Source organism: Equus asinus, chromosome 19 (assembly GCF_041296235.1).
Source record: "Equus asinus isolate D_3611 breed Donkey chromosome 19, EquAss-T2T_v2, whole genome shotgun sequence".
NCBI lineage: Eukaryota > Metazoa > Chordata > Mammalia > Perissodactyla > Equidae > Equus > Equus asinus.
Window position 1 is genome coordinate 12681524 of NC_091808.1, and position 27893 is coordinate 12709416.

General features: G+C 40.2%; 1 protein-coding gene across 6 annotated transcripts in view; it reads left to right on the top strand.

Moving 5' to 3' along the window:
• COL4A4 (collagen type IV alpha 4 chain) overlaps positions 1–27893 on the top strand; it is a 116273-nt gene that overhangs the window by 1017 nt on the left and 87363 nt on the right. For 3 of the 6 annotated variants that reach the window (XM_070489576.1, XM_070489575.1, XM_070489573.1), the window contains exons 2-5: positions 11531–11602; positions 15658–15829; positions 18951–18993; positions 22931–23008. In XM_070489576.1, the coding sequence (XP_070345677.1) occupies positions 15774–15829; positions 18951–18993; positions 22931–23008 (177 nt within the window). In that variant the 5' untranslated portion in view covers positions 11531–11602; positions 15658–15773. The remainder of the gene's footprint in view (positions 1–11530; positions 11603–15657; positions 15830–18950; positions 18994–22930; positions 23009–27893) is intronic. The other 3 variants (XM_070489578.1, XM_070489574.1, XM_070489577.1) reach the window with 2 other exon arrangements.

Here is a 27893-nt window from a genome sequence, read left to right on the forward strand (position 1 = left end):
GCACTGGCTCTCGGGAAGCATTTAGACCCCTCTCAGAATAATGGTATTAAATACGTAAAGTGCAATTAAAGCAGAATGAGTTTTACTAGAATACAACTATCAAAGTATTAAAGTCATAATATAGTAACAGGGATGCATCACTATTATTGCATTAAATACCTAGATGGAACAGCAGATCTATTAAACTATAATCTCAAAGTGGTGATGACTGTGAAACTGAAATGTGATGTGGAAATACCAGTAGGTGCAAACTTTCAAGAACTGACAATACTGCTGTGGTTTATTGCCTGTATTCATAAGTGAAGGAAAGGCTGAACTTCCAGGAAAGGGTAGTGAAAATAGAGGTATAGTTTTTGTTCCCAGGCAAGTTCACAGACCACCTGGATTCCATCTCCAGGTTAGGAAGCCCTGCTTTGGGACGGTGTTGCTGACATCTGCAGTAGTTGGTCATCAGACACCAAGTGTGGAATATGTGGTTTGGTCACTGATTGTGGAGAATCACTTGCTTGCAATTAGAATGGGGTCTGTTAGTGTATTAGACCTATGTGGCTAGGTAGGTAGGCAAAACCTTGACAGCAACTGAATGAAGACAGCTCCCCCCACCCCCCGCCATTTTTTTTGGCTGTAGAGTGAATATTATAGTCTTCTCTCTTTTTTATGCGAGGGATTGTCAACTGTGGCTGTACATTAGAATTTTCTAAGGAGCCTCTAAAAGTCCTGATACCCAGTTCATTCCAAGCCAATGACGCCAGGCATTCCAGCGGTAGGACTCAGGTGTCAGTGTGTTTTAAAGCTCCCTGGAGATGCCCATGTGCAACCAAGTTTGAGAGCCATGGTTTTACATGCATGTTTCAGTTAGCTGCATTGAATTATGGTCTCTTCTTAGGAGAATAATGAAAAGGACATATGTATATTAAACTCTTTATGAAGACTTAGGTGTGCCCAGGCCACGGATGCTGCAGTGTGGTATGTAGTAGCTTCTCCTCATTGACAGAGAGGGTTCTTATGGGACCTTCTCCTGCCATCCTTGTTAGATAGGACATCAGGTGCTCTGTTGATAAAATATCAGTGTCCAAGAATTCCGAGAGGCCTGTGATAATCTTGCATGGACTGATGTTACTTCCTGGAAAGAAAAACTCTCAATGCTAGTGTTAAGTGCTCCTTCTTTTTGCTGAATTCTGGACGATTTCTCAGTTTGGATTCTAATTGCCTTTTCTTGAAACCAAGTCATTTTGACAGAAGACTAGACTTGGCTTTATCAACTTTGGAATGGAAGGCGGCAGTCGACTGCAAGTCACTTCTGCTGCTGCGACACAGCAGGAAAGAAACTTGTGATGTAAATACAGTAAGGAGGAAGCAGTGGGTAAGAGCTTGATTTCTGGAATAGACTCTGGATTTTGAATCCTTTCCACATTTACTAGTGTGAGCCAACCTTTCTGGGCTGGGGTCTTCTCTTTTGTAAAATGAGCATAATCATGGTCCCCACCTCAAGGAGTTGTAGGAATCTACTGCAGTAATCCATTGGAAGCCCTTTGTCCAGGGTCTTCACGAACAATCACATATTGGAATCAGGTTCTCCAGCTGCATCAAAGAAAATAAGGCGAACCTGATGAGAATGGTATTCTTCTTAGGTCAGTAGTAAAGGCACAAGGGGCAGGCACACCCCACTAGCTCCCTTGAGGTCAAGGGATGCTAAGGCATCTAGAGCCTTGCTACTTGGCGTCCTGGAAGCAGCAGCTTTGGCATCCTGGAGGGCTGGTTAGAGATGCAGAGTCTCAGGCACCATCCCAGACGCACTGAATGAGAGCCCACATTCACCAAGATCTGCAGGTGATTCATCCACACATTAAACTGAGAAGTAGCTTACCTAAAAGCCAAATGCAACCACCCGTTCCTCGCTGCCCCATCGCACACCCTCCTTTGGTACAGTGTTGGGGGCTCTCACTAGGTGGTGTCAATTAACCAGAATTCTTGATTTTTAAAAAATAGTCTTAGGGTCAAGAGAGTTGATTTTTTACAGTCTGTTCTTTGTGGTAAAGCAAAAGGAAAGTTGGGATGTTTCCTTTTGTACATACAAAGGACATAGAGATCCCCTTTTTTTGACTTTGATGCCTGATAAGAGTTTTGAACAAAAGGAAGTGGTCATTGCCTTTGACGAGCCCTATATTATTATTTTTGCCCCTTTTTCATAATCACAATATTATATCTGTTTTCTGAACAGTACTGTACTGTTTGCCTGTCTACATTTGAATGTAAGCCCTATTAAGGCAGGGGTATTTTGGTGTTCTTTACCGTTGTTGAGTGAATGGAATTGTTTACTATTTGCTGAATGAATGAATGAATGAAGTTGGATGACATCAAACTCCCTGAGGATTCACACCCAGATCTGTTTTCTTCCAAAGTTCATGATCTTTCTATAGCCTCAGGAAGTTGTATGTGTATGGTGGGGAGGTGTGGAATGGATGCTTACGTCTGGCTTTTAGACGAGCCACGTCTCAAAGTTTAATGTGGGGTGAATCACCTGGAGATCTTGGTGAATGCGGGCTCTCATTCAGTGGGTCTTGGGGTGCCTGGGATTCTGCATCTCTAACCAGCTCTCCAGGATGCCCAAGCTGCTGCTCCCCAGGATGCCAGTGCTTTTGCTGTGATGCCTGTAGCTCCTTCTTTGATCTTTTGACTTCATCTCCCCACTTAGTCATCTTTTTTCTTTCAAGAACCTTCTCTTGTCAACACCTCTAAAACAGTTAGACTCATAGGTTCTTTTAGAATCTCGAGTCGTTATCAACTCATGTCAGTTCTTGCCATTGCACCTTGGATTCTTTCACAGCTTTTCTAAGCTCATGGCCCCTGCCTCACTGCCTGCTTATCATCTGTAGGTCACGGTAGCCTTCTAGCTCGTCTCCTGCTCGTTCTTTCCTCTGAAATCCCTCTTCTATGTTATTGTCAGAGTTTCACTTAAAATCGCACATTGCATCAGAAAGGATGGATTACTTCTGGGGAAGTTACAAACAATCCCCAAATGTCAGAGACTCACAGTAACAAGATGTTTTTTCTCCATCTGTGCTACATATTCCTCGCAGGTTTGGGGGTTGGGAAAGGGGACGGGGCTCGGCTTATCATAGCCATACAGGAACCTCCTGGAAATTCCCATTCAACTTGTTCTTCTCTGATCACCTTAGAAGGGGAAGACAGTGTGCCAGATCAAAAACTGCTTCCACCTGCATGGGGCACATCACTCACATTTCATTGGCCAAAGCGGTCACGTGACCATGCTTCATTTTGTAAGTGGTGGGGAAATGAAATCTACCACTTGCCTGGAAAGAGAGCTGGAAATATTTGGTGAATGATAGTAATGCCCATCACATACATTGTGTCACTTGGTTATTTTCAAGCTTCCAGAGACTCTTCTTTGTCTAATTTGCAGCTAATCTCACGCTTCTTAGAATAGAAAATGGTGGTCCAAAATCAACTTCTAAAAGATCTCTTGTGTCACCCCATACTTCTCAAGTTCACTGTACACACTTCCTTACCTCATGCCTTTGTACTTGCTGTTGCCCACACCTTCATGATCTACAGCTTTTCTCTTCCTACTGTTGACTTACAATAGTTATTTGTATATTCTGGGTACAGACTCCTTGCCAGATATATTTATTATGAATATTTTCTCCCATTCTGTACCTTGTCTTTTCGTTTCCTTATGGATGTCTTCTGAAAAGCATGTTTTTTCTTGGTGAAGCCTAATTTATCAACTGTTTCTTTTATGATTTGTGCTTTTCTTATTATCTGAGAAATCTTCACCTATGCTGAAGCGGTGAAGATTCCTCCTATGGTTTCTTCTTCTATAGTATTTTTACATTTGGGTCAGTGATCATTTTGAGTTAATTTGGACGTATGGTATGAGGTAAGGATCTATTTTTTTAAGTTAATTTTTATTGAGTTTGATAGTTTACAATCTTGTGAAAATTCACTTGCACATTATTGTCTGTCAGTCGTGTTGCAGGTGCACCCCTTCACCCTTTGTGCCCACCCCCCACCCCCTCCTTTCCCCTGGTAGCCACTAATCTGTTCTCTTTGTCCACATGTTTAAATTGGTAAGGATCTATTTTTAATGTTCTTTTCCGTATGGATATCCTGTTGTTCCAGCACCATTTGTTTAAAAGTCTGTTTTCTCTGTTAAATTGCCTTGACACCTTCATGGAAAATCCATCGATCATCTGTGTTTGGGTCTTTTTGTTCCACTGAACTACAGATATCTTCTTTCATCAATACTGTATTGTCCTTATTACTATAGCTTATAGCATGCCTTGAAAACAGTTTCAATAAGTGAAACTCCAACTTTGCTACTCTTTTAAAAAATACCTTACGCTAGGTCTTTTGAATTTACGTATATGTGGATTGGATTTGCTAATATGTGTTAAGGAGAATTGTGTCTACTTTCATAAGGGATATTGGTGTGTAGTTTTATTGTAATGTCCTTGTATCTGATAATACCAGCATCATAAAATAAGTTAACCAGCACTTTCTCTTCTATTTTCTGAAAGAGTGTGTGAAGAATTGGTATTATTTCTTCTTAAATGTGTGCTAGAATCCATCAGTGAAGCCAATTGGCCCTGGAGTTTTCTGTGGGAAAAGTTTTAAATTACTGATTTAACTAATTGTCAATTTAATTAATTTAGTTAATAGGGCCATTCAGATTTTCTGTTGCTTCTTGTGTCAGTTTTGATAATTGGTATCTTTCATGAAATGTGTTAATTTCTTCTTCATTGTCAAATTTATTGACATATAGTTGTTCAGAAGATTCTCTAATTATCCTTTTAATATCTGTAGATCTGTAGTGGTTGTCCCTTTGTCATTTCTGACATTGGTAATTTGTCAAGTTTATCAATGTTTTTTTACCTTTTCAAAAAAATCCAAAGAACCAACTTTGGGTTTCATTGATTTTTCTCAATTGCTTGAATGTTTTCTCCTTTATTGATTTCCTCTCTTCACTTTATTATTTTCTACCTTTTACTTCGGGTTTATTTGCTTGTCTTTTCCTAGTTTCCTAAGTTAGGGGCTTAGGTAACTGATTTTAGACTTTTCTTCTTTTCTAATATAGACATTCTTAGATATAATTTCTCTCTCTGCACTGGATAAGTTGTATCCATAAATTTTGATGCGCTGTTTTCATTATCATTCACTTCAACATATTTTCTTCTTTGACCATGGGTTATTTGAAGTGTGTTGTTTAATTTCCAAATATTTGGAACTTTCCTAGATGGTTTATTGTTGAGTTCTAATTTAGTTCTCTGCAAGATTTCAGTCTTTTTAAACTTATTGAGACTTGTTTTATGTCCAGCGTATGGTCTATCTTGGTGAAGATTCCATATCCACTTGAAAAGAATATATATTCTGCAGTTGTTGGGTATAATGTTTTGTATATATAAGTTAGAGTAAAGGGGTTGATAGAGTTATTCAGATCTTTGTGTCTTGACTGGTATTTTCTACCTTGTTCTATTAATTACCAGGAGAAGAGGTGGTCTCCAACTATGTTTGAGAATTTATTTCTCCCTTTAGATTTTCAGTTTTTGCTCCATGCGTTTTGAAGTTCTGCTATTATATCCATATATTTATAATATTTATGCCTTTCTCATATATTAACTTTTCGATCATTATTGTCGCTTCCTATCTTGAAGTCTATTTTATGTGCTATTACTGTAGCCAGTCTGCCTTTCTTCAGCTTACTGTTTGTGTGGTATATCTTTTTTCAGCCTTCAATTTCAATCTATTTGTGTCTTTTTGTCTAAAGTATGTATCTTGTAGACAGCATATACTTGGCTTTTTCTCTTTTCCTTTTTTTTTTTTTTTGCTAAGTAAGATTTGCCCTGAGATAACATCTGTTGCCAATTTTCCTCTTTTTGCTTGAGGAAGATCCTTACTGAGCTAACATCTGTGCCAATCTTCCTCTGTTTTGTATGTGGGATGCTACCACAGCATGGCCCCTGACAAGTGATGTAGGTCCACGCCTGGGAACTGAACCCAGGCCGCCGAAACAGAGTGCACTGAACTTAACCACTAGGCTGTGGGGTCGGCACTCTTTTTTCTTTTTAAAATTCAGTATGACAGTCTTTGCCTTTCTATTTATTTACGTTTATATTGAGGTAACATTGGTTTATAACTTTACATAAATTTCAGGTGTACATCATTATGTTTAGATTTCTGTGTGACAATGTCATATTCACTAGTGAAAGGCTAATTACTATCCATCACCACACACATGTGCCCTGTCATCTCTTTTGCCCTCCTCCCTCCCACCTTCCCCTCTGGTAACCACCAATCTAATCTATGTATCTATGGGTCTGTTTGTTGTTGTTGTTGTTTTTATCTTCTACTGATGAGTGAGATCATACAGTATTTGACTTTCTCCCTCTGACTTACTTCGCTTAGCATGATATTCTCAAGGTTCATCCATGTTGTTGCAATTGGCGAGATTTCATCTTTTTATGGCTGAGTAGTATTCCATTGTGTATGTATACCACATCTTCTTTATCCATTTAGTCTTTGACTTTTAATAGGAGTTTTTAGTACATTTTCATTTAAAGTAGTTGATATGGTTATATTTGGGGCTGCCATTTCTCCACTTACTTTTTATTTGTCTCATCTATTTTTTGTTCCTTTTCTTCTTTCTGGCATTCTTTTGTGTTAATCAAAAATTTTTTTTAGTATTCCGCTTTAATTTTTTATTGGCTTCCAGCTATATCTCTCTGCGTTATTTTTTGGGGTTACTTTAGTGATTACAATAGCCATCTTTAACTTTTTTCCATTTACTTAAAATTGAATTACTTCAGGTAAATCAAATTCATTCTTGTATCCACATTCCTAGCATGAGATTTGATACAAAATGGGAGACTGATAGATGTTTCTTGAATGAATAATAATCATAGATGTTTATTTATGTTGTATCAAAGCTATATGGAGATGATTCCAGAAAATTTTTTTTAGTTAATGCCATGCTAGGTAACAGAAAACCACTTCAAATTTTAAATATTATTACATTTTTATTGGATTTGAATTTATAAATCTTGTGTAATTTTCATATATAGTCAAGATTCTATGTATTATTTTATTTTGTTCCCATATGCGTGATTTTTTTTGTAAAAATTGAATACAGACCTCCTCCTATCTTTAATTTCAGAAGTTTAAAAAATCTTATATTCAAATTTTAGAATGAGGGAGCAATCTTACTTTAATAATGGAATTCTTTATGGTTTTGTGAAACTTCCAACTGTCAATTGTCTTGGGCTCTGCCCACATGACATCCTCATCCAATACACAGCACATTCTCTTGGCTTTGCTCAGTTAATTACTAATGTGTAAAGTCACCAATGAAACACTGAATGAATTTTTGTGGTCTGTAACAGACCGTGGGATGGCATAGCTCTAAAGCCCAGGTTTGAGGGGTGCCCTTGAATCTTTTATTAGGTTCCAGAGTGGCAGAACCATTCCTAGAGGAGTCTAGTGCCAGGTCTTATCCTGTAGGGAGAGACCTGCTAGGGAGATTCTGATTCTCTAGGAACCAACTTCTGCTGGAAGCAAGGCAGATAGAGGCTGGGCAGAAGAATGGAATGCAGCCGTAAGGAAAAGGAGGTGGTGAGCTCTCATTAGAAAAGACCCAAGATGCACATGAATACAATTTTCCTTCCTGACCGAGACAGAGCTTTCCTCTTATCTTGGAACCAATTGCACCTCCCACCCCGACCCTCAGTATTTCTGTTTAACCTTAAAGTTCATTTGGACACTTTCGTGAAATCTCTTTCTTTTTTTTGCCAACATAGCAGCCTTAAATGCTTTAACATTTGACTTTTCCATATCTTTGTTAGAGATGGTGCCTTTAAGATCTCCAACTGTCCTATAGGAGTTTCTAGATTTGAAATTAAAGAAGACCTTCACGTGAGAACTCTAGTTATCCGAGATTCACAGGAAACATGATGTCTTTGTATCATAGCACACTGTTGCGTTTATAATTGACGCTTCCTGTTACTACTATATTGAAGGCTTAAGTTGTTCTTCCCAGAGATGAATTCCCTGAAACTCACCCATGAATTTTCATGAATTTTGAAGTTGTGTAGTGTAGTGCTTAATAAGGAAAGCTTTGGAGTTTGAATCCTAGAAATGTTACGTTCTAGCTGTGTGACTTATTTGTAAAAGGATGTAATCATATTGCTTACCTCATAGGGTTATTGTGAAGATTGTAGATCTGTCATAAACCCTTAGTACAGTGCTTAGCATATCAGTGGCCTTCTGAAAATGCTGCTCATTATAATTTCTTATGGTGGGGAAGGAGGAGGGGGAGGGGGAGGGGGAGGAGACGAAGAGGAGGAGGAGGAAGGAAAAGAAGGAGGAAGAGGAGAAAAAGGAGGAAGGGGAGGGGAATAAGCATCAGCAGCAGCAGCAGCAGCAGTGGTGACGGGAGAAGGACCAGCTTTCTGGTTGATAAAACCAAATGCCCACCTTTTCTTAGCGTCCTCTCAGAGTCGGCTGTGTTAACTCTGATTCTCACTAGAATTGTCCACCTACATACCTTCTCCTTCTACAGTAATGGAAGAGTCATCCCTTTCAATAATTTCTCTCTCCTCATGTTTAAAAGGTTCTTTAGGAGGGACTGCCATAGCTTATCCCTCCTTTTCATTTTTCATTTCCCCAGATCTTCCTTCCTTTCCGGATCAAGTCTTGCCCCCTTCCTGAGGTCTGTCCAGGCTTGCCCCAGTTCCCATTTTTCTAGCCCTTCTCTAAAATATCGGAAACTCTTTTTGCCTCTGCAACAAATTAGGAAGGAAGGAAATAAACATTTATTGAGCCGCATGTCAGGCACTGTGCTAGGCACTAATTTAGACTCATGTAATTCTCTCAGGTATTAATTTTGCATACTGAGAAGTCAAAGAGCTCAGAGGGGATATGAATTTGCTCAGGGTTACACTGCTAAGTGGGCAAAGATCTGAACACAAGTCTTTCTAACTCTAGAGCCCTGCCTTCATCCCTAACCATGAAAGCACAATGCACCAGGAATGGAGGACAGCCTGTCTCTATGGAGGAGGGAAAAAGTCATCAAAGGCAAATGCCAGCCTCACAGTGTGGTCAGGGGTGGGCCCTTCCTAGTGGGATCATGGGGTGTTACTGCTGGAGCTCACCCTAAAGGCAATTCCTGGAGGTCTGAAAGGTCCAGAGAATTCAGATAAGAGTCACTCCAGCCCTGCCCAGAGGGGAAAATCACAGACCAAGAGAAACCTGGGGGATTAGTGTTTTTGGCAAGAGACATACAACATTCTGAGTCAAGAATGTCATTCTTAACTGGGAGGTAAAGGGCTCATCTGGTTTTGAAAATCACTTGTGTATTTTTAGGGCATATATCACCTCCATGTGTTTCCCAACTGGTGACATTATTATGATTGTTGCAAATTTTCTGTTGATATTGGGAGGGGACCACAAAGGGGAAAATAATAATGAAAGCATATATTGGCAGAATGGCGGGTTAGCTGAGATATGGTCCAGTTGGCCTTGGACTTGCAAACTCAACTCCAAGGTCAACTGAGGACTCTGCAGCACTCTCAAACAATTTAGTTGAACCTGGAGAGAAAGAGAGGTGGGGGCGGGTTTGGCCATAATCCAGCAACATTCTGGTCAAGTTGGAACTCAGTCATTCTCAAGAATTTACTTGAGTAGTTCTCAAATTTTTCCCTGTTGCTTTTCAGAGCACATGAAGCTCCAGCCACATTCCAGTGGTCCATGGACCACACAGATCCATGACCCGCTTTAAAAACCTTGTGATGTTTGATGAGATTGACTGTTCTTGCTAAAAAGCTGAAACTAACCTGAAGTCTTTGAAAGTCTGCAGGTAGAGTCAACCCTAAGACAGGGGATTTTAGAAAGAGCAAAACCAAGTAACCAGCTTTTATGTCGGGGAAAGGTCAGGTGGTCTCTTAACAGGGAAAGCGTAAGCCTCGAATGGAAATGTCAGCTACTGAGGTGGACAAGGCATGCCATTCTTTTTCTGGGAGCATTTTTCTAACTTTTCAGCCCATTTCTTATTTCTTTATAAAAACTGAGTCTTCAGGAGTTCTATTTCGAAGAGAGAAAGGTATATACAAATAGGTGTTCAGACAATCGAAAAAACTTCGCCTTGGAAAGAGTCTTCAGATAGCTCAGTGTCAGAAGGTCAAAAGGAAAGAACATGTAGTCGTTGAATTAATAGGAAATTATTTCACTGAAAGAATTAAAAATATTATTATTCAAAAGAATTCAAAGACTTAATGTTGTTTGGGGAAAGAAAGGGCATTATACTTCTGGTACCTTTTTGTGACTGGAAGATTCTGATACTCTCTCCTGTTTATCGGGTCCTCCAATCTTGGTCATTGCCCACCCCCCAACCCCCAATCGATGAGAACCTCAGCAGGATGTATTTCTTCTCAAGATTAGGTTGCAGAGAAAACAAATTCCCCATGGTAGAGATAATGACTCGGAAGATCTCAGATCTTGTTCCCAGGCCTAGCATTTGGAAAACATTGGGCCGAGACTCATAAGGAATCCCAGAGGAATTGAAGTCCAGAAATTTTCGTAAAGGAGTGAAGAAAAAAATAATCTCAGGGAGCTGGAGATACTGAATATATGTGCTAGAAATTACTGAAATAAATACATGCTGAGAAAGAACCTGTGACCTTACTTAGGTTGGTGAGTTAAGGGGATGTCAAAGGCCCAGGGTGCTTATGCTGAGCTTCCCTCTGCAGTGGGGCTCCAAGTGAGCCCCTATTGGGTTGTCGTGGTCTTGGGACCAGCTGCCAGTGAGGGCAGTACTTTCTATCAGACTCAGCTGCACAGGTCAATTTGCTCAAGTAAAGGAAATTGACTATAAAACAGCATCAGAAATGGGGCGGCTCTCAGGAATGTCTTTCATCCTCCCATGGGACCATTTGTCTCTTTTTGCATTTTCCTCCCTTGAAAACAGCTTTTTATCATTACTCAGCTTATCTGTTTCCTCTAAATTCGGGCTTGCACTTCGCCTTGACTTGCCCTAGCCTTCTGATGCCTGACTGTGTCTTGTGGCATCTCCTGATGCTTCCTTCCTCCCTCATCTGTCTTTCTTCCCTCAGTTTCCTCATTTCAGCTCTCCAAGAGGACTGAGCCAGATTATCTTTTTGTACCATCCTCCAGCTCGGAGTCAGAGTTCTATGTCATTAAGCCTAGCTCTGGGTTGGGTCAAGTGGTTATTCCCAACCTTTCTGAGTGGCTAGGGAGACAGGATCAGGTGGTGCAAACCTGGCCACATCCCCACTTAGCTGGGTTAAAGGTGGAGCCTGAGTGGGCTCTGAGGCAGCACTCTATAGAGAACATAATCTTAGCAGTCTACAGAGAAGAGATCGTAATCTTCTTGAGGATAACATTTGGCAAAATAAAGCATGTCTTTTGAAAGGCACAGAACTTTTGCATAAGCTGTTGTTTGCATATGTTTTAGTGGCACAGTACTTTGGGTCGTTTAAACTTTTTTTTTTTTTTGTAGTAGTGATAACTTCCACGGAAACACATTGCCTTGGCCAGTCCCATGTGATGACAGCCATTTATTTGTGAGAAGGTAGGTTAGAGGGATGCTGTTCTGCGTGATGGGGTATTTTTGTTTGGCGCAGTCAAAAGCTTGGTTGAGACAAAAGTTTTTCCGCTCTTAACGTAAGTAGTCGCAACAAAGAAAATCCTTGTGGATTATTGTAGATTTCACATGTGACAGTGTTTGTGAACTGTAGAGCACTGTGCACACCCATGTTCATGGTGTCCAGCTGATAGCGAGATAGGGGCTCTGCTTAGTTGTGACCTGGTAGCTGCATCTTGGGTAGGAGAACAGTCCTAACGTCTCTGCGACTCCTTTTTGGCTTGTTTTTGGGCCAGACAGAGGCGTGGGAGAAGCACATAGTCTTCCACATAGTCATAGGCTCTGTCATACCTGGCTCGCTCCAGGTAAATCAGTGAACTGGCAGCTTTTTGTATTTGGCAGCTCATCAAAAGCAGACATCTTCAAACTGAAGTACGTGTACCCTTGGGAGACAAAAGGATTCTTAAGAGTTATGCAAGCAGCTTGGAAAATTAATTAAAGGAATCAATTTCCAGATTCTCAACTGCTTTTTGTATTTTTTCTTACAATGGTTCTGTCTGAAAATGGCCCATTGGTCCATGTTCTCACCTCCCCTTTTGAAACTGTCTTTGTCCTACTTTTTGAAAGAAAGGCATCCTGTGCCCCATCCCTCTGCCCCCATCCATCCCAAATGTTCCCCCCCTGCTTTGTCCCAGAGTGTAAGAACTGTTTGTGGGGCCAGACAAGGGAGTATAAATGCAGGTGTTGAGAGCAGAAAGCATTTTGCCTGCTGGGCTGCACATCCCCTGGGCCAGGTGTTTTCCAACTTTTTGCTTTTATCACAATTGGGGGAAGACTTATCAGCTGCTAGATCATTCAAAATGATTTTTGATGATAAATTCTATTTTGCTTTTGGTATACAATTCAAGAGAAGTTCAAGCCATTGAGCGACATTTGTATAGCAAATTCCTTCCATTCACAACTTTTAACTGTGAATAAGGTTTATTAGGATTTACAACTTTAAAAGTTAGGATGGAAATAAGATTGTTGCTGAACCTGTCTCATTCTAGTAAGAAGTATTATTAATGTAGGGCTAAACAAACTTATTGAGAAAGAAAAAAACCCCAATTCTTTCATTGCCAAGGACATTTCCAAAAAAATTACACTTTTAGTATTCAATATTTGTTTATCAAGATTTAAATTTATGTTTTGATGGATTATATACCACTCATCCTGATAATGATAAGCCAATCCAGGAGAAAAAAATTTAAGACTTAGAGATCTGTGATCATAGGAAACAAAAAATATTCAATTTATATACATTTTTGTTGCAGAGAAGTATGGTAGGGTAATCAATGTAAGATTTTCAAGTATAAAATTATATTGCACTAAGGTATATGTAGGGGAGGGGAATGGATATATGAATTCAAGAAAAAAAATAATGTAAAATTCCTGTTAAGAATTGTGTGCATACATTTTATGCTATTGATGGTGAAAATAGATTGCAGTGGCATTATGATCCATTGGCTGCATCTAAAATAGTGCTGCAACAGTTTTATTTTATAAGTCACCCTCTACAATGTTCCAGATTACACTCTTGGCAAGTATTTGAAGAGAAGATGAAAGTTTTTAGATGTTAACTTAAAAAAAAAAAAAAAGAATAGGGGGTGTGTATAGGTTTTTCAAAATTCTTATGGGTGTGTGTGAGAGCAGAAAAGTTCAAAGGCGGCTAAGCTGGGATGTCACTTGGGAGAAGGGACACATATTGGAGTCAAAAAACCCCAGTTCTGCCATGTATCAGCTTTGTGACTTTGCACAAATGGCTTCAACTGATCCAGTTTGTTTTTCTTGTACAATGGAAGGAATACTTTCCTTACTAAACTGAGGTGAAAACAAGGGACTTGATGTGGGCAGAGAGTGCTACATGGAATCAATGTGTCAGTTTCTCCTCACTCCCCTAAGGCTATTATGATTCCTTTCTCCGTCTCCCTCATTCTCCCTTTCTCCACTCCCTCATGTATGTTCAAAGTTAGCTTCATCTTAGGTCCCCTATGAAATATATTTGATTCACATTCTAAAGATCCCAAAGTATCTTCCATAAATCCATTCATCCAACAGACATATATTGAGCACTTAATATATTTCAGGCACTATTATGGCACTGGGAATATATCCATGAATAAAAAAAGACTAAATCTCTATTGTCATAGAGCTTATATGGTAACTAAGTGCATGGTGATGAGGATGCATTGACTACTCTCAGTCTAGCAAAGACTTTTCACATTGGGCAGTCCATTGACTAATGGGAGACCAGTTAGATTCCTGCAGATTGACCCAGCCATCCAGCCATCCACCTGCCAGCCATTGAATTAAAATGTACTGAGAAACTCCTAGATGTTAGGAGCATGAACCAGGATGAGACAATCTTTCTCTGAAAGGCGACCACAGCAACATTGTTTTAATAAAATCCCCCTTTGTGCACCCTTTATTGCAGTATGTGTGTAGATAAATTGCATCGTGTATCTATTTTGGGGTTAAAATGCACATATCTCTGGTTTTCTTCAATTTTTGATTGTATTTCCTATTTGTTTAAAATAGGAAATGCATTTTGAGTGATTCAAACTAATTTGTATATTCCTTCCAAAGCAATAATTTGTTTTGTTGAGATTTGCTTCTAGAATGCGATTAAAAAAGTACTTAAGATGTTGGACTTAGGGATGGGAAAAGACCTGGGCACTCAGAGTGGTTCTTTTTCTACTTGATTTTGAAACTGCATCGTGGAATGCTGTTCTACCACTTACTTCGAAAACTAGTCTCCCCTAAATACAGCATTGAGTTAGTTTATCTAGATTTTGTCCAGAAATTTAAAAATAACTTGTAACATTCAATATTCTCAGTTTCGTTCTCTCTACCCAATTCTTATAGTTACAAGTCTTCGGAGAAGCCTGAGTTTTTAAAATGAGACATTTTAATTCTTTGAGCCAAAGTGGTCTTTTATCAAAGTATGGGGTTCTTTGAGTTAAAATATTTTTCTTTTTTTATTGAGATAAAGTTCACAAAATAAAATTCACCGTTTTAACTCTTTTAAAGTTTATAATTTAATGGTTTTTAGTATATTCATAATGTTGTGCAACCATCACCACTACTTAATTCCAGAACATTTCTGTCACCCCGAAAAGAAACCCTGTACCTCCTAATTTTCCCTTCCTCCAGCCCCTGACAATTACTAATCATTTTTTGTCTCTATGGATTTGCCTATTCTGGACATTTCATATACGTGGAATCATACAGTATTTATCTTCTTTCATTTAGCATCATGTTTTCAAGGTTCATCTATGTTGTAGCATGTATCAGTACTTCATTCCTTTTTATGGTCAAAGCCATTGTATAGATGTAGCGCATTTTGTTTCTCCACTCATCAGTGGATAGACATTTGGGTTGTTTCCACGTTTTGGCTATTATGAATAATGCTGCTATGAATATTCATGTACAAGTTTATGTGTGAACATATGTTGTCACTTCTCTTGGGTATATACCTAGGAATGGAATTGCTGGATCGTATGGTAATTCTAAGTTTAAATTTTTGACGAACGGCCAAAATTTTTTCCATAGCAGTTGCGCCATTTTAAATTAAAATATTTTTATATATATTTGCTGTATGTGTGCAAAATGTGTATTTGGGAGTTCTTTTCCTAGTTTCAAAAAGCAAAAAAAGCACTTGAGTGAATTTTAACTTAAATTTTCAAGGGAAAAGATTAAGTCCAAGAAAATTTCACTTAGCAAAATGAAGCAATAATTTTCATACAAGCATTATATATATATATATCTTTCTATTTCCAAAAAATATATTATGACATATAAAGAATTTGAGAATATTTTTATTTCTAAGAATAAAAATTGATAATTGTTCAGTTTAACCATCGCTAAGGAGAGAGAATGTCAAGAAACTGTTGAAGTTCCCCTTTTGAAAATACTTCCATTACTAGCTATGAATAATGAAGTAATTATTTTCATTATAATGAATACTGTGTTTTAAGAGATATGTTTATATTTAACATCTACAGACTTTAAACCCAGGACATAGACCTTCATTTACAAATGGGTGTTGTCTGGAAGAAACGAGAAGATTGGCAGAATTTTTTTTAAGTACCAAGACTTGACTGTGACATACTCCGCGCACATGGCATTTATAAGATGCTTTTTCAGGTGGACCAAGCCCTTGGCCATAGATCCCTGGTGAGTGTCCTCAGTGTGATCACTTGCTTTTATTCAATAATTTCTCCTAAATGTTGGTTCTATAGGTATAAAACATATAAATGCTTCATATGTCAAAAAGCCAAATCGTTCTAGAAATCTGTGGATTATGCTAGCCATTTTGTGACTCATTTTTAGTATTAAACACCAATCCTTGCTACTCGCCCTGGATTGCATCCACATAACCATCCAATGGGAGGGTGCACATCTAAAGGCTGCAGATTCTTACCCTCTTACTCGCTAGGTTTGAATAGCAGAAACCTTGCTAGATGCCCGAGCAGCAGGATCCCAATAACTAGTAGAGTTAGAACAGTGCACTTCATGAGTGTGGTAGTCAGGATAATGACCCCTAGAGATGTCCAAATCCTGACCCCTGGAGCCTGTGAATATGTTCTGTTACGTGGCAAGGGGGAATTATGGTTGCAGATGAAATTAAGGTTGCTAATCAGCTGACCTGGTGATGGGGAGATTGTCCTGGATTAGCCAAGTAGACTCAGTATAATCATAAGAGTCCTTAGAAGTGAAAGAGGGAGGCAGGAGAGCGGGAGTCAAAGAAGGAGATGTGATGATGGAAGCAGAGGTGAGAGGGATGAACAAGAGAGAGACTTGACCTGCCGCTGCTGGCTTTGAAGGGAGAAGGGACCATGAGCCAAGGAATTCAGACAGCCTCTGGAATCTGGAAGCCTCCAGAAGGAATACAGCCCTGCTGACACCTTGATTCTCACCAGTGAGACCCATTTCAGACTTCCGACTTCCAGAACCATAAGATAGTAAATATGCGTTGTTCTAAGCCACTGAGTTTGTGGCAATGTGTTACAGCAACAATAGGAAATTAATATAAGATTGTTAAAAGTGACTAAAAAAATTGGGAGTTAAGGAAATGTTAAATAGTGAGAAATATGAAAAGTTTTGGAGCTGATAAACATGTATTTATGGGCAATGAAGGAGAGTGTTGGGGGCCAGCCTGGTGGCGTAGCTGTTAAGTTCATGTGCTACACTTTGGTGGCCTGGGTTTGCGAGATCCCTGGTGTGGACCTACACATCACTCATCGAGCCATGCTGTGGTGGCATCCCACATACAAAATAGAGGAAGATTGGCACAGATGTTAGCTCAGGGACAGTCTTCTTCACCAAAAAGCAGAAGATTGGCAACAGATGGTTGCTCAGGGCCAAACTTCCTCAACAACAACAAAAAAAGGAAAGCGTGTGTGGTGGGAAGGAGAATGTATTTATTTCAGAAATGCAATCAAGTCATATTTATTTGAAGTGCATATGGAGGAAAATGCAATGTAATCTTAATTTTGAATGCTTCTTTAAAGAAAAAAAGAATTGTCGTGTTTTAAAATATATCCAGCAGCAGGAGGAGCCAGAAGAGCATAATGGGGGCTCAGATCTGATCTGAGCCAGACCCCTCTGTGCCATTCTGTCTGCAACATTTTGAGCACATTTGCTCTTGTGGAAAATGTGGAAAAACATACCATGCCTACAGTTTCAATGAGACTATATATGTGGAGGCCAGAACTACTAAAAGATGTAACCTATCCTTATTTACAAATGTCCAAGGTGATAAGGACCTATTTAATAAATAGTAGCTGTAAATACTTCAACTTGGTTTAAAATAATATACTCCCAGTGTTCAACACCTCGTTCACCTTTTTATTCTCTTCATTTACTTAGTTACTACTCTGTAATGCCAACCTGGAATTGAACTGAATTTTTTCAATTCAATTGAATTGAAATTGATTGCAATTGTCATGAATTCCAATAGAAGTGTCAGGGAGAATGGGGACCTCAGAGTGGCAGCCAGTCTGTGTGGGCTAGACCCCCATCCCCGTCTCTCACCTCCTAGTCAGGGGCTCACCCAGAGGCGTGGCTCTGTAGATTCCTGTTGTGTTTGCCAGTATCTGAGCACAAGAGGAAGATAGAGGGTGGAGAAAGCAGGCTCTCTTAGGACGTGAGGTTTCTGAGAGGAGAAGGCTCTATGCACAACAAAGGAGACAAGGATGGCAGAGAAATCACGGCCCAGTTCTCCTCCCATCCATGGGGATTATGTGACCAGGAGCTCCAACTCCATCCTAGCTGTTTCAAGGATCAAACGAGATGATGGATGTGGAAGCTCTTTGACAAATGTAAGCTCTGGTCAGACATATGCGACTGTTTGGTGGTTGTCTTAGATCGGGCTGCTGTGACGAAGACCACAGACGGAGTGGCTTATAAGCAATAGAGATTTATTTCTCACAGTTCTAGAGGCTGGACATCTGAGATCAGGGTACCAGCACGGTCTGTTCTGGTAAGAGCCCTTTTCCAGGTTGCAGACTGCCGACTTCTCCGTGTGTCTTCACAGGGTGGAAAGAGCATGGGAGCGCTCTCTGTGGTCCCTTTTATAAGGGCACTAATCTCACTCCACCATCATGACCTAATCAACTCCCAAAGGCCCCGGCCCCTAATAACATCACGCGAGGGTTAGGATGTCAACATTTGAATTTTGGGGTGGGAGGGAAGTGTAAACATTCAGTCCTTAAAAGTCGTCTATTTTGATTTCATCTCTCCTGTTAAAATTTCTTTATAATAATATCACCCCGGTTGGATTTCTGCCTCACTTATAAGACCCTGAACTACTTAACTCTTCCCTCGCTATTTCATATTATTTCCCTTCTCCTCCAAGCCATATCCCCAGTCCAGTTATGTTTTCTCCCATTTTCCCTCCTTCCAGTTGGTTCCACTTACTGGCATCCAGCACACACTGGTCTTTGCACTGTCCCTGAACACAACCACTTCCTTCCCTCCTCCTCTCGTTTCCTACTGAGAGTCACCTTCCTTCTATCCATCCAGCTCTCACCTTGTGAGTGTCCCCACGGTACCCAGCACAATGAGGACTCCACTCACGGGCTGTGAGTACTTCTCGACGAGTTAAAAAGAGGAAAGATAATGATGCCAGCCAGAGTGAGGACATTTATCTTGTCACTGATGACAATCAGCTGGTGACAGCAGCCTATTAAAAATAGAAAGAAGCTTTCTGAAATTAATTCCTTTGTTCTTTTTCTTTTCTATTTTGCATGAAAATGAACAGTTTAAATTAATCTGCATTTTTGTTTTTTCCTAGGTCACTTATACTCATTCTCTTTTCTGTACAACATGTGTATGGGGTAAGTACATTAATTAGCTCTGATTGCATGTTGAAAATTCACTTTATTGAATGCATTATTTTTATTATACTTTTAAACAAGTTCCTCCCTGGGACTCAGTGTTTTCATCTGTAAAATGAAGTGTTAGACTAGATTAACTCTAAGGTTTCTTTTATATTTTACAGTCAAGATTACGTACCAAATTGCCTAGGTATTGGAGATTCCTTTGTTTTATAACATAACCCTTTCTTAAAAACTTTTTTCAGAGAGAGACAGGAAGCAGCTTGGCCATTTCAAGATTAAATCAAGAAGTATAAGACTAAATTTGAACATTTTAACTCTGGAGAAAGATAAACCTAGAACATTCTGTAATAAGCCCTCTTCCTTCTGCTTCCTCACTAAAGAACCTAAGTTATTGAACCCAACCTCAGGCGTTTCTGGGAAGTCTTGCTATGGGCCACCTATAACTCAGGTTGATCTTGAGACAGCTGGACTGGTTCAATCAGTCTAGTGAACGCGTCTCTAGCTGTCCACTCTCTCTAGCTTGGATCCACCCAATCCAATCTCTGTAATTCAAGTTACCATAGGTCTTTTCAAAGCAAATCAAAATAGAAAGTTGCCTTCCGTTCTCCTTTTCCTACCAGTCAGAAGCAGAAAGCACACGCATCAAGGAATGAGAAGCCTTTGGTTCTTGGCTCTGCCATTGGTTCATCCCTGAAGCTCTCTAAGACTCAGTTTTCTCCGAGTGAGGCAGGGATGGGAAGACTTGCCCAACTTAGTTCACATGCATTTGAGAGCATCACCTGAATGAATGAACAGAAACACACTGAAATATATGTGTGTGTGGATTTTTTCTATTTCTCTTACTTGATTTTTCTAAGTGTATTTTTGTATTATATTCCTTTTTTGTCCTGTTATAAAAGTCTACAGAGTCCTACATTTCACTTCCTTTGTTTCTTATGTTCCTTATGAGTGGACCTATCATAACTCCTAAACCAAAAATTGTTCTACAATGGACCCTCCTACTAGCTTGTGTTATGCAGAGATTCTAGAGATTTCACACAGAGTGGCTATGCTGTAGTTGGGTTGTGAGGGTAGAGATATAAATTGATGCAATATCTATGGAAGGCAATTTGGCATTATCCATCAGGATTTTAGATGAACATACCTGTTGTTGACACAGGAATTTCCCTTTTTGGAATTTGTCGTACGTATTTATACTGATTTGTGCATAAAGATGAATGCACAAGATTAGTTGCAGGGTAGTGATCAGTAACGAAAGAAAGGAGATGACTGCCGATCAATAAGGACTGACTAAACACGTTTTTCAAAAAAAGAAAATAGAGGTACAAATTCAGAACAGATTATTAACCTACAAACTAGTAACTCCTTTTCTTGAACTTTCCATGCACCAAGTATTTGTTTAAAAATATCTGAGATGAAACAGATAGTGACTTTTCCTTTTTTCCCTTTGAAGAAGAGGAACGTTGATTTTTGAGAATGTTGGTGTATTCCCAATGAATATGGCTTATGCTTTGAATGTTGGCTTATGTGAGATATTGTCTTTATCTTCTTTTAATGGGTTTCTACTATCTGTTTTTAAGCTTCTTCCTCTAAAAATGCCTACCCCCCCCCCCCCACCTTTTATTTTGAGGAAGGTTAGCCCTGAGCTAACATCTGCTGCCAATCCTCCTCTTTTTGTTGAGGAAGACTGGCCCTGAGCCAACATCCGTGCCCATCTTTCTCTACCTTATATATGGGACTCCTGCCACAGCATGGCTTGACAAGAGGTGCCATGTCCGTACCCAGGATCGGAACCGGTGAATCCCGGGCCGTCAAAGCAGAATGTGCACACCCAACCGCTGCACCACCAGGCCGGCCCCGCCTCCCCCTTTTAAAGTGGTGTTTGTTGGGATAGGTCTAAGATAGAAGAACTTTGTAGAGACTAAGATGACCCCTTGCTTTTTTCTTTTATTGGTCCAAGTCAAAGCTTTCTATGTGACTATTCTTGTTTCTTTATTAGAATCTGCTAATCTATTTTAAATTGATTCTTCCCTGAGAGGTAATTTTGCTACAAACACCTCAGTGATGCTTGGCACAATTAAGTGAAAAAAAATACTATGAAATAACAAGCTTGGCTTTGTTATCAAGCCATCTGATCAACTGACCTTCTTTTTTCTCTGGTTATTTTGATATTTCACTGAACACATAGTGGTGAGCCCTAACCTCGAATGAACCCAACTGACTAGTTATTTTAAGTGCTTTCATGCTGTCCCGACCTGGCCCTGGGCATTTAATTTTTTTTTTTTTTTTTTTACCTTATCAGGGTTTTGAACTTAATGTTTCCACATTCATAGATAACAATGTTACTCAAAACTCAAGAGGCGTATGTTTCAGAAACTTCAAATACATTTTTTAACTTAAATTATCTAATTGCTTGGCTCTTGTCAAGGTTCAAATTCTTATATACTTTCAATGACCCATAAGAGTTTTGTTTATAAAGGTATCTTTTTTTTATTAATGCTTAACGTAAAGATATTTTCTTTTGGATTGTGTCTGACCTTATTTTTCTAGGAAAAAAAGGTCTAAATTTTGTGATTGAAGAGAAAGACATACTGGATAGACCCTCTCCCTCTTGTGTGCATGTATATGTATACACGTGTGTATATTCATATATGCATATGCATATTCATTTATATTCGCATACATATGTGTGTGTATGAATCTCTTTCTTTCTCTCTCTCTATATGTTTTCCATCAGAACTATAAATATTGGTTCAGCTGCTTTATGTTTCCCCATTATACATTGGTCTAAAGGTTTAAGTTTATTGCCTTGAGATTACAAAGATCTGTGCATTATAGAAATGCGTGGTTAATACCTCCACGTTGCAGTGAGGGCTGGATGAGTCAAGACCAAGAACCAGGCAGAGTTTATCCCTGATGCTTTTCTCATATTCCTATCCACGCCCTCAGCTCCTAGCACCTAGAGCTGCTTTTACCACCTGGCCCTCCCAACTGGCAGCCCCTGTCTGTGAATGAACACTCAGTGCTCATTGTCACTGCAGGTGCATCATGGTGGGTGGTTGTCGTAAAGGGATCTACTTATGAAAACAGTTACTCGGGGACTATATTTTTGTATTGAAGTGACTGATGACTCCGGATGTGGATAATGAGGATTTGTGAGAACAAGGGGCTGACTCTTCCCAAAGGGGCATGTGTGTACGCACGCATTTGTGTGCGCGTGTGTGTGTTTGGAGGAAGCATTAAAGTTAAGAAAATATGTGAGTGTGGAGTACCTCTTTAAACGGAGTGTTGAAGAAAAGTTAGGTAAAAGTGGGGAAAGGGCCCCAATTATTCAAATTCAGGAGCTTTCTATTGAGAGACCCATTAGAGGAACCATCCAGGAGTATCAGAAAGTCGTAGGAAGAACAATTTTAATCTGAAATCCAAGGCTGCGACTGGAGCATTGACCCAGAAGGGACTTGATCTTGAAGGTAAAGCAAGAGGTTCCTGAACAAAAAGCCACACTTATAATTTAAATTAGACACCATTGTGTACTTAATGGGTTTCCTAACTATATTGTTTACGCTCTAAGATTGTTCACATCTTACTAAATGAAGTCTTACCAAGAGAGAGAAATGGCAGAAGCTTCTGGTTGAAGCAAAGTGGCTTCAGAAGGAGGCTTTTAAAAAAATCCTAGCTCACATAATTTATCCTACTTCACACAAACCTTTATTTGGCTCACATAGTCAACCTTTTTATTGTCAAGCCACATTGTAAGTTCTTTGCCTTTTTATATATCAATATTAGTCTTTTCTTTTCACAGATTCAGAGGTAAAGGTATACTGTGTATAATTCTCATGTGTTAGGTGAACCAGAGTGCCTGTCATGATGCGTATCAGGTACCCAGCAAAGTGATGAATATCGATGTACTAAATCAGGTGCTTTCACCTTCCAGAGCGGAAAGAAGTTTATTGGTCCTTGTGGAGGAAGAGATTGCTCTGCTTGCCGGTGTTTTCCTGAAAAGGGGTCTAGGGTAAGTGACGTACAAATCAGCATGGACAGTGAGGGAGGGGAAAATGGGGAGCTGCTACTCAACGGGCGTGAAGTTTCAGTTAAGCAAGATGAATGAGCCCTAGAGCTCTGCTCTACAGCATTCTACCTCTGGTCAACAAGAAAGTATTGTTCACTTAAAAATTTGTTGAGCAAGTTGATCTCATGTTAAGTGTTCTTACCACAAGAAAATTTAAAAAAAAATCAACATGGACAGCATCCTGAATTTTGAGCCATTGTATTTAACATTAAGCAGTCCCAGATTCTTAGCATGTTCTGGTAATCAGCGATATTTACATCTTTTACGATCAAAGTTCTATAGACTCTGATAAGCAATCCCAGTTATAGTAGACTACATGTCAAGCTTAGAAGATAATCTGGGAAGCAGTTTTATATAATGTTTTATATAACACTAGTTGTGAATTGCCTTTTGCAGAAAGGGTCCTAAGTGCCAGATGATACCTACTGGGTCGCTCTCTTGATTTTCATGTTGCATATCAGCATTTTAAAGGCTCTGAGAAGTACTGCAGTGAGAAAAAAAAAAGCCTGTTTAACTTTGTTTAAAGTAGTGTTTCCAGACATTTGGCCATAAGACTCTTCTTTGGATAACATCTTTTGAAATCCTGTGGAATGGTGTTCTGTAATTGAAGCCACAGCTGCACTTATTGTGTGCTTCTTATATGCCAGGCACTGTTCTACATGCTCAAAATGCTTTTTAGCTCACTGATTCCTCACATGTCTTATCATCTTATTGTACCGAGTTTGCAGTGCCGGAGACCGAAGCACACAGCAATTTGGTCTTCTGCTCAAGTCCACCCAGGACGGTGCTCTTGATGACAACACTAGGTTCTCTGTCCTGCAGTGCGCAAGAGCCCTCTTGGTTACTGTGTCTCGGGTCCCTTGAACATTTATGAACCTCTCTCTTATATTCTGGTAGCAGCAGCTGGCAGCCTGCTAACTCACTTGTGCTGGAGTATTGGACCAAACAATTATTTTGGTTAAAAATACTCCCCCAATCTTACAAGAAAGGAATATGTTTCAGAAGCTTTGGACATTTTTGAGTCAGATCATCCTTTTGAACGTGTCCAAATCAATCCAACAGGGCTGTGTGTGATGCTCATAAAACACAATTCAGGGGCCGGCTCCGTGGCTGATTGGTTAAGTTCCTGCGCTCTGCTTCAGCAGCCCAGGGTTTCACCAGTTCAGATCCCAGGCGCGGACATGGCAACGCTCATTGGGCCATGTTGAGGTGGCGTCCCACATGCCACAACTAGAACGACCCACAACTAAAATATACAACTATGAACTGGGGGAATTTGGGGAGAAGAAGCAATTAAAAAACACACAAAACACAATTCAGTTAAGATCAGTCTTCAAGGATGCAGATCGTTTTCTTCCTGAGAGAAGGGACCATATGTTTCTCTCACAGCATCACTTTGTGTTCACCCAGTAGGTGTGCAATATGGATGGGCTACCTTTGTTGAGCCGTTTTCCTGTAAGCATCCATATTACTGAGCTTCAGTTGTGACAAACTGTTTTGTTTCTTCTTCAATACATCAAAAATTTTGGTGATCAGAATTTATCTTGAGCTTTTTCCAGCCACTTTCATGATACAGTTTAAAAACTGAAGCTGCAAGGAAACAAAATTAAGTCACTAAAACCTAGCAATCTAAGACGTGCTTTATCCTTTTCCCATGTAAATGGACACATTATTCAGGAAAAAAAGAGCCTGGCTTTTGTGTGAAGTTGTTAATATAAACATAACAAGATTGTATAAACAAAAAAGAAAAGAAATCAGTGCATCTTAATTTTAAGATCCTTTGAGCTTGAGACCCAAGAACAATGGATTGATCGGCTCTGTGGCAGGAAGGAGATGGAAACACCACAAAACAAAGTTCTCGGATAAAGCCAGCTTGGTGTGGTCCTCTGGTTTAAATGAGGCTGAGAGTTGTTTTAGTGGGGACATTTGGTGATGTCCAGAGACATTTTTGGGTTGTCACAATTGAGGGAACGAGGGACTACTGGCATCTAGTGGGTTAAAAAACCAGGGATGCCACTCAGCATCCTGCAATGCACAGGACAGTCCCCAAATACCAATTGTGCCGAGGTCCAGAAACCCTGCTCTAATCCTACAACAGCTCTGTGAGGCCAGTATGATTATTATTTCCATCTATCAATACAAGAAACTCAAATTTGCAAGAGTTTTAAATAACTTGCTGGTATGTGGAAGAGGCAGGAACCACACCTGGGCATCTGGCTTCAATCCCAGTATTTACCCCATGATCATGAGAAGATGGTGACCCTGAGGCTCAAACACCAGGTTTTAGTCATAACTTTGTGAAGTCTGTGGACACTTTAATCTGCTCCAGCCTGGGTTTCCTCTTATTTACAGCATTGGTCCTTTCTGTTCTGTTTCCTTGGGCTGTTTGACATTCACAGGCAATTGAATGCCTACAGGGTGCAATTTGCATTCTGTAACGCAGTCTTCTAGCACCCGGGGTTATGAGGGCTCTCGGGGATGAGCTGCACTCTGCCGTCTGTGTCCCTGTTTCTGGGTGGTCAGGGAGAGCTGTGTGCGGAACACGGGTCAACCTCTGCCCTTCCTGAGATAAATGGGTCCCGTATGAAGGCTGCAAGTTGGCGTTGACGTTGTCCAGCTGGGAATTTGGGGGCGTGGCTTGTGAGTAACTGGGAGGTGGTTTGGAAGGCTGGAGCTCCCAAGCCCTCATCGGCCAGCCAACTCACATCCCATCTCCCGAGCTGCAGTGACAGCTCATGGTGCACTATAAAAATAGGAATACACTAAATTCCGGAGGGTTGAGCATCTGCCTGAGGTGGCACAGCCCATCAGCAGGATAGCCAGGCATTCCTAAGAAAGAATTGATTAGGTACTGTCTTATGGCTTAATGCCTGAGTGAGTAGTTTGTTCAAGCTCCAAATTAAAACTGCTGTCTCTAAAGCAAGTGTTGGGGAGCCAGGCTGGCCCCACACCGTGGAACGACTGTGGTTAGCGTTTCAACTGGAGACTGAAGCTAGAGTTTGAGGTGGAGCTGGGACATATCTAAGGTGGGGAACAAAGGGTGGCTCCTTCATTGCCGACAGAATGAAGCCCAGCCTCACCAGTGTACCATTAGAGGCCCACAGTCTGGCCTCAACTAGTGTTTTCTTCAGTCATCGCTATTATTTCCTCTTCGATCCTCTCCACCAGCATCCGTTAGTGCCCTCACTCTCCCTTGAACATCATCTGAACATCCCACTTCTCATCCTTTTCTGGAATGCCTTCCCGCTTCCCCTCCGCCTGGTCTTTCCTGTCTTCCGCAAACGAGCTCAGTGGTGATGTCCCATCCCCACCCCCCGCTTCCCTCACAGGCCTCCTGCTGATCCCAGCCAGTATTGATGACCCCTGGTGGGAACCTGGTTCCCTGCCCTGGCACTTCTTCCCTGGCCTCCAGCTCTGTTTGGGTTTCAGTGTGGATGTGCCTGACTCTCTCGATTAGACGTAAGCATGTGCTTCTGAAAGGTGGTCGTATGGGCACATGTGAAATGTTTATGCTGTCTCCAAGCCCGGAGTGAACACTCTAGAAACAAAAATTACCTACTTATGTTTCTTCTCTTTAAGAACTGGGGTCATTTTTTGGTGCTTCTTTGAGATGATCTCAGTAGATGGCACCTAATAGGTAGTTAATACACATATATCAATAATTTAAAATTCAGACTGCAGCCTGGACAGGATTTGGGAGCCTGAGCTGGTGACCAGGCCAGCCTGCAACATGCATGTAGGGATGCTTCCCAAATCCTAGGCAAGGGGGAATAGAATTAGCAGGAGTCTCTCCTCCAGTCCCCCCACCTCCACCCCCACGCCCGCCTCGCAGCCTTCAGATCTATTATTAAATGAGAAACCTCACACAGCCTAAATTCCCCTGTGAATTTCAGGTAGGGCCAGAAGTAAGTGCTTTGAGCAGCAGAAACATGCCTGTTGCTGCATTCGGACCTCTTAGGCCTTCCGTAGCATCCTGGAAAGAGCTGGAGTCTCAGGGCTTACCTCTTTGGTCTCTTTTGGGTTCAGAGCCCTCACCTGGGAAACAAGGGTTTGTATGAGAGGGCTGGTCCTGGCCTTCCCAGCCTGTGCTTCTGTGATATGGGGCATGGCTCTTCACATATGACAGCTGTATGATTGGCTTCCAAAATATTTTGTGACTATGCCCTAACATTTCCCCAAACTTCATTATAGTCCTTCTTTGAGGATGTGGCATTGGGCAAGATTTTAAATTATTCACTATCAGTTTCAAGGGAGGAAGTTCCATGTTTTTGATGGTTGTTTCCTTGTAGGGAAAACGATGTGTCTTTATAGACTAGGATGGGACTTTTTATAAAGTCTGCTTTAGTAACTAGCATGATAATAAAGACACCTTCTATAGTTTTTTCTAGAATAAAATATGTCTATATTGTTTTCCATTTAAGGGAGTCTAGCAACTGTTAAGTCAATAGAACTTTGCAGTTTGGTGGTTTTATATACAAGGAGGAAAAATGTCTTAAAACTCAAGATCTGTCTTAGGTTTTGGATTTTAAAAACTAAAATCCCACACTGGCAATTGAGTCTTTCCTTTGGGAATTTTAAATCACTAAAAAATGTACAAGTATTTTTCATGCAATCTCATTCATTTGCTCTTTAAGCTCCTAATGGCCTTCATTCCATGATAAAAATGGAATTTACTGGGGAAATTTTAATTATTGTTAACATTTTCCATATCATTAAATTATTTGCACACAAAGTTCTAGAAGTTAATCTCTTCATCATTCACACAGCTGTGTTCTAGCACACGCTATAACTATAGCCTGATAACTGGTTCAGAGCAATCATTTTTATG